A 7,666-nucleotide genomic window follows, 5' to 3' on the forward strand; every position below is an offset into this window, starting at 1 on the left:
AACAAAAGAATCGTATATAAAAGAACCCCCACCACGTACCAACTATTACGATCTGATAAGGATTTAGTGGATAGAAGAACACTCCCCGGGGTATATAAAATTCCAGTCACAGACTCAAGGCGACGAAGTAAATTAATGTATGTAGGGGCAACAGGAAGATGTATCAAAGACAGGTTAGCAGAACACCAAGCAAATATAAGAAAAAAACAACCATGCACTGCGCTAGCCACCTACGTTCTAGCGGACCAGCAAGACGTCCAAGTTGAATGGGACCAAGCAAGACTAATGCAGATAGTCCGAGACAGGAAACACCGACATTACGCGGAAGCCTGGCAGATTTGTAAGGCAAAGCATAAAGGCCTCGCAATCAACTTCCGGGAAGCGACTAAAATATCAGCAGCATGGTCCTCTAGCTTATTATAATATTAATAATTGAAGGAAGTAGTCACTATGTATCTCAGATTACGTACTTTTGAATAATGTAGAGAGATGGCAACTATACGTATTTAGATGTAAATATTTATGTAATATTGTTATATTTCCGTTGCTAAGTTTACACTGACGTCATTCGCAACGGATTATAAGCCAGTTCGAAAGATTCAAAAAAGAGTTATTTGTATTAAGTGTTCGATTTACAGTGTTTGTTCTTTATTTAATCGTATTTTCTTGAGAAAGGTCTTTTAATAAGACCGAAAACGTTTGAAGTTTTCTAATAAACGTCAACTGCAAGAAAAGGTGTTGTAGTAAGTGTTTTTTGATATTAAAATATGCAGTCTAGAACGATGTGCCATTAACTGTTATACAATTTTAGCATGTCACTGAAACAGTGTATGTGTTCTGTTGTAATGAGTACTAAATGTGATAAGTGAGATGAGTGATGTAAAATGTATTTGTAAAATGTACATTGTTGTTAAAATGCAAATGCAAGTAAGAGCTTTAAGAGTAAGTAAGAATGCCTTGATAAAGAGGAATCTGTGAGAAAAATTTATGATGAGTTAGATGCTGGAAAAAGTACAATGATGGGCAATGAAATAGACAGTCAATATATGATTTCTGCAAGATTAGAGTCAGAAAAATACTTTCAACTCAACATACTGTACCCTGAAGAAACCAAAATATGAAATTGGTGATGATATGTTGATCTTCATGGTGATGATATATTTTGGTTTAGTTTAACAGGCTGATTATAAAACAAAGCTATTGTTCTCCATTCAAAACTTGAAAATGCAGGTGAATTCTCTGCAAATGATGAATGATTTTTACATTGGAAAAAATTACTTAGTGTTTATCATCTAGAAAGAAGTGGAGAAAAATTGTCCACTGAGCCATCTGCAGCCATTGAGTTTGCACAGAAATTTCAGAAAATTGGGGAAAAAGAAAACTTACATCCTGAACAAGTTTATAATATAGATGACACAGGTATAACTTTAAACTTTTTCCAACAAAAGCATTTGTTTTGGCACAAGAAACATCAGCAATTAAATTCAAACAGAACAAGAATAAATAGTAACATTTCATGTACATGCATTAGATACTCATAAAATGCTTCTGTTTGTAATTGAAAGTCTGCAAAACATCATGCTTTTAAACATTTAAATCTATCTTCTTTTCTGGTATACTATAAAGTTCAGAAATCAGCATGGATAGACTCATATCTGTTTAAAGATTGGTTTAGTTTTGAGTCTGATCACAAAGTGAAGAACTACTTAAAAGAGTATCATAGGCATTTTAATGCTTAAAAGCATTAAAATGCCTATGATACTCTGTATACTGATTAAAAATACTACTTAAAAGTATCATAGGCATTTTAATGCTTAAAAGCATTAAAATGCCTATGATACTCTGTATACTGATTAAAGATAATATTACAACACATCCTGATGATATATTTTGTAATAATGATATTAAAATTGTATATTTACCATTCAATGTGACAAGTTTGATAAAACCTATGGACCAGGACATAACTGTATGTTTAAAATGACAATACAGGCACAAACTTTTCTCTCAGATTTTATAATGTACTAGTGACAAAACAAGTTTACTCAAAGCCCTTATAAAAATCAGCAAGAAGGACATTATCTACATGTTGGCAAGAGTTTTCAAAGAAATGCTTTCTAGAACACTTATGAAATCATGGCATAAAGTTTGGCCAGATATTGAAAGATGTGTCTGAGAACTCAACTGTATCCACTGATTCAGCATTAGATAAGAACACGGATAAAGATATCTCTATGTTAAATGATCTTAAGATGCTACCTGATTGCAAGGTACCTCAAGATGATGTTGAGAACTGGGGAAAGAGTGGTGAAAAGCTTCAAAATGAATGTTCAACAAATGAAGAAATAATCAGTGCTGAATGCATAGAGGAATCTGAAGATAAAACAGCAAATAGAGATGAAGAGAAAAAGAAGAAAAAGTGACTCATAAAGAAGATAAAAAAGCAATCAAAGTCATAGTAATTACATTAAATAGCAATGCTGTTGATATGATGTTTATTAGAAATTTTGCATTTAAAAAAGCAATAATTGCCAAAAAAATATCTGGCTTTTCAAGTGAGTTTAAGTAAGACTGTACATGTAATATAAACAGTAATTTGGTTTTTTATTATACCTACTGTATTAATGATTTAAAGCAACACATTAGTACAATATATGTAATAGATAAATTAAGATACATATGTAATAGATAAATTAAGATACATATGTATTAAATTATTTTAAAATGACAATGTATTTCAGAGTTTTTATTTACATATTGATGTAGTACAGTATTTTATATTCTTCTGATTAAATGACCATGGGTCAGTTAAAAGACCTCCTACTATATATACTATTTAATGTTGTGTTTTATAATCCTTCAAGATTCTACACATTTACATGTCGCTTTATAAATACAGTAGATCCCCCTATAAAACCGTTTCCTATAGTTATGATTCCTATAAAAATTGTGGCATTATCCGTAAACAACGGTAAAAATAACTCCTATAATACGTAAAACGTCATCGGGCAGCCGAACTACTTACCCGCCGTCCGTAGCGCCACGCTACGGAGAGATTTCTATCGTCTGGACAGTATTATATAAATTATATATAAATTAGGTACTGTACATATAATTATATATTAATTATATATAAATTAGGTACTGTATATATAATTATATATTAACTTAATTTATTGTAACTTTATTATAATTAAATATATATTTTTCGCCGTCTAGCGTCACGCTACGGCGAGTTAGGCGACCTATCGTCTGTTTAGTACTGTAATTTTATACATTTCTTGTGAAAGAAACATTTCTTATTTAACGGCCATAAAAATTATTTATATTAATGATGTCTCCAAAGGTCAACGAAGTTTTCGCAGAAAAATAATATCAGAAATCGCGGCCGCAATTTGATGCGCTGTTCCGCGACGAAACCAAGCTTTAGCAACGGGCGTAGTCGAACGGTACACACTCGGTAAGCAATCCTACAATTTTTTGTTTATAACGTAGTTTATACGGATTATTTTCAAAAAAATATACGTATTTTGGAAATGTTGAGTCGAATTAGTCTAGAATCGATTAATTTTATGAAAGAAAACCTTTCAAACAGCCGTAGTCCGTAAACTATGATTCCTACAAAATTGATTCATAAAGAACGGAACGTATCTACCGTCTTATAGGGGGATCTACTGTACATTTTTAACAGGCTTTTTTGTATATTTGTTCTATTGAGAGAGGCAATTATTATCTTCATGATTTTATAAAAATAAATAAAGATATACATACTATTTTTGATATTGATAACCATGTCCAAGGAATATTTCTGGCTGAACTTTTTAAAAGGTAGTATGTTTCTAAAGGAGCAAATAACCATAAAAAACCACATGGCATCCAAACTAATACTGTTTTCTGAAAACATGATGTAAACTCAGGACTAGAAGTATTCCATGTTAATTGTGAATCCTGAAATGAAAACATTAAATTTAAATTAACTTCTTATTTTATCATAACAGACTTAACATTAATAAATACATATAAACAATAATTATCTTCTGATAAGAAAGTTAATAAGTAAACTTTTTTCAAATTAAGACACTATTCAATTTTTGTACATAATCATTTATAATCGTAACATAATCGTTTTGTAATCATAATCGTACATAATTGTTTTGTACATAAATGCATCAATGTAAATTTAATTCTTTACTGAATTTTTTCCATTAAGTAATTTCTTTTACTTACAAATTGGAAATTTGTAAGTAAAAGAAGAATATATTAAGTAATAAGAAGTCAGATTTATATATTGTATTTTTATAACATACTAGCTTTTATCCGCGACTTTACCCGCGGACGTTTTACAAGCAAACATATTTATATTCAATACTAGCAGACCCCACCACGCCTTGTTGTGGCTCAAAATGTATCTATTATAAATGTATAACACTTCCCCAGTAGGGGGAAATTTTTCGAAAAATTTTTTCTTAGTGTACATTCTGTTGACTTACCCTATTAAAACGCAATCAAAAACGCAAAAACCCACATCTAAAATAGTATAATAGAAGCCAAGTCTTTCAGAGTAAGCCTTAATCCTGTCTCTCTCCCCCGCGGGGAGAATATCAAAAAATCCCTTCTTAGTGTATATTCTGTTGATGTATCCTATTAAAATGCAATCAAAAACGCAAAAACCCGCATCTAAAATAGTATAATAGAAGCCAAGTTTTTCAGAGTAAGCCTTAATCCTGTCTCTCTCCCCNAAAAAAAAAAAAAAAAAAAAAAAAAAAAAAAAAAAAAAAAAAAAAAAAAAAAAAAAAAAAAAAAAAAAAAAAAAAAAAAAAAAAAAAAAAAAAAAAAAAAAAAAAAAAAAAAAAAAAAAAAAAAAAAAAAAAAAAAAAAAAAAAAAAAAAAAAAAAAAAAAAAAAAAAAAAAAAAAAAAAAAAAAAAAAAAAAAAAAAAAAAAAAAAAAAAAAAAAAAAAAAAAAAAAAAAAAAAAAAAAAAAAAAAAAAAAAAAAAAAAAAAAAAAAAAAAAAAAAAAAAAAAAAAAAAAAAAAAAAAAAAAAAAAAAAAAAAAAAAAAAAAAAAAAAAAAAAAAAAAAAAAAAAAAAAAAAAAAAAAAAAAAAAAAAAAAAAAAAAAAAAAAAAAAAAAAAAAAAAAAAAAAAAAAAAAAAAAAAAAAAAAAAAAAAAAAAAAAAAAAAAAAAAAAAAAAAAAAAAAAAAAAAAAAAAAAAAAAAAAAAAAAAAAAAAAAAAAAAAAAAAAAAAAAAAAAAAAAAAAAAAAAAAAAAAAAAAAAAAAAAAAAAAAAAAAAAAAAAAAAAAAAAAAAAAAAAAAAAAAAAAAAAAAAAAAAAAAAAAAAAAAAAAAAAAAAAAAAAAAAAAAAAAAAAAAAAAAAAAAAAAAAAAAAAAAAAAAAAAAAAAAAAAAAAAAAAAAAAAAAAAAAAAAAAAAAAAAAAAAAAAAAAAAAAAAAAAAAAAAAAAAAAAAAAAAAAAAAAAAAAAAAAAAAAAAAAAAAAAAAAAAAAAAAAAAAAAAAAAAAAAAAAAAAAAAAAAAAAAAAAAAAAAAAAAAAAAAAAAAAAAAAAAAAAAAAAAAAAAAAAAAAAAAAAAAAAAAAAAAAAAAAAAAAAAAAAAAAAAAAAAAAAAAAAAAAAAAAAAAAAAAAAAAAAAAAAAAAAAAAAAAAAAAAAAAAAAAAAAAAAAAAAAAAAAAAAAAAAAAAAAAAAAAAAAAAAAAAAAAAAAAAAAAAAAAAAAAAAAAAAAAAAAAAAAAAAAAAAAAAAAAAAAAAAAAAAAAAAAAAAAAAAAAAAAAAAAAAAAAAAAAAAAAAAAAAAAAAAAAAAAAAAAAAAAAAAAAAAAAAAAAAAAAAAAAAAAAAAAAAAAAAAAAAAAAAAAAAAAAAAAAAAAAAAAAAAAAAAAAAAAAAAAAAAAAAAAAAAAAAAAAAAAAAAAAAAAAAAAAAAAAAAAAAAAAAAAAAAAAAAAAAAAAAAAAAAAAAAAAAAAAAAAAAAAAAAAAAAAAAAAAAAAAAAAAAAAAAAAAAAAAAAAAAAAAAAAAAAAAAAAAAAAAAAAAAAAAAAAAAAAAAAAAAAAAAAAAAAAAAAAAAAAAAAAAAAAAAAAAAAAAAAAAAAAAAAAAAAAAAAAAAAAAAAAAAAAAAAAAAAAAAAAAAAAAAAAAAAAAAAAAAAAAAAAAAAAAAAAAAAAAAAAAAAAAAAAAAAAAAAAAAAAAAAAAAAAAAAAAAAAAAAAAAAAAAAAAAAAAAAAAAAAAACCACAAAATTCAACTGATTAAACCAATCTTATCTTACCAAATATTGAGTTATTTGATAATATAAAATGCTTTATTTACTAGGATTATAATTCTTTAGTTGTTGTCATAGCTTTTACTAATTTATAATAAAATTCAAATAATTTCAAATAAATACAATTTACCTGAAGATTTAACATTTTATTCATTAAATTTCTTTTATCAAAAATTCCAATAGATAAGCTAGTGATTTTTGTGAGAATTTACACAACTTAGCAATGAAACAGAATAATGTATTGTAAATAAAAAACATTTAAAGAACAAATTTAAAATACTGTAAAAAACAAACTATTCTGTCTATGTGATTTCATTAAATGTTATGTTAATTAAACAAAAATAGCAACATAAAGAGAAGTCAATGGATTTTAACAGAATATTTTGAAGTGGTTTGCATATCATCAATTTCTCTAAACAATTTTAAAACAAATGATAATGTATAAAATTTATTAACAAACAAATCATTCATCAAAATGAACTCTAAAATGTATTTGTTTTCAAAAAGAAATCTCAATTCAAAATGCAGTATGAAATCTCCAAATCCACAAACTAAGTTTCCAAATCTAGCAACACTCTATAAGGCATTATCTCTTTTACTTTATTAATTGCCCAACAGAATTATCAGTTTTGAAATGCAACAACAATGAAAGGATTAATTTTTTTCTTTATAAATTATAATGAAGTATATTATTAATACAAAAAGTTATATAAAATTCAATATAAAGAAATTAAAGTTATTTTTTTTTGTATAAAGTATTCGAATGAATACATACACAATTTTTATAGAAACAGAATGGTTTAAAATCACCCAAAAAAACTTACAATGAAGAGCAAATTATCTCAAATATTTCATCAATTATAATGAAGTTATTTCTTTCAAAACTATCTTATTTATTAATTAATTTCTTTACTATTTTTAGTTAAAAGTTTTTAAACACAAATGCATATTTTGATTGTGAAAATAGATATTTTTTAATAAAAATCACTATCATTCAGGAAATAAATTTATTTAAAAATTAACAAAATCTCAATAAAGATTTGTAACAGAAGTTGTCAATTAACATTTTTATCTAGCATAAAAAAAATCAAATAATGTATTTGTCATTTCAATTTATAAGAATTTATATTACTATAAGAAGACCTTGATCTAATTATTCTAAATAATTAATTCCTCCATTATGTGATTATTAACTGATTAAGCAAATCCAACTCAACTATAAGTAATTGATTGTCAAGTTAAAAAGAAAATTTTTGTGTCCTATCTACTTAAAATATTCAAGTTATTATGTTCTTATTTATATTTTTTATTATTATTAATATAATAATATACTTTTACAATGATAAACTTACAAAAATTAATATACAAAAAAATTTTAATTTTTTTTT

The 7,666-nt window shown here is 22.9% G+C and overlaps 1 protein-coding gene across 1 annotated transcript in view; it reads right to left on the bottom strand.

Moving 5' to 3' along the window:
• The window catches only part of LOC111626508 (multidrug resistance-associated protein 1-like), a 65,630-nt gene that overhangs the window by 3,777 nt on the left and 54,187 nt on the right, over positions 1-7,666 (bottom strand). The window contains exon 2 of the mRNA XM_023369906.1: positions 3,772-3,948. Within this exon, the coding sequence (XP_023225674.1) occupies positions 3,772-3,948 (177 nt within the window). The remainder of the gene's footprint in view (positions 1-3,771; positions 3,949-7,666) is intronic.

The sequence above is a fragment of the Centruroides sculpturatus genome, unplaced genomic scaffold, assembly GCF_000671375.1.
Source record: "Centruroides sculpturatus isolate CEXI.00-Female unplaced genomic scaffold, Cexi_2.0 scaffold159, whole genome shotgun sequence".
In the NCBI taxonomy this organism is placed as follows: Eukaryota; Metazoa; Arthropoda; class Arachnida; order Scorpiones; family Buthidae; genus Centruroides; species Centruroides sculpturatus.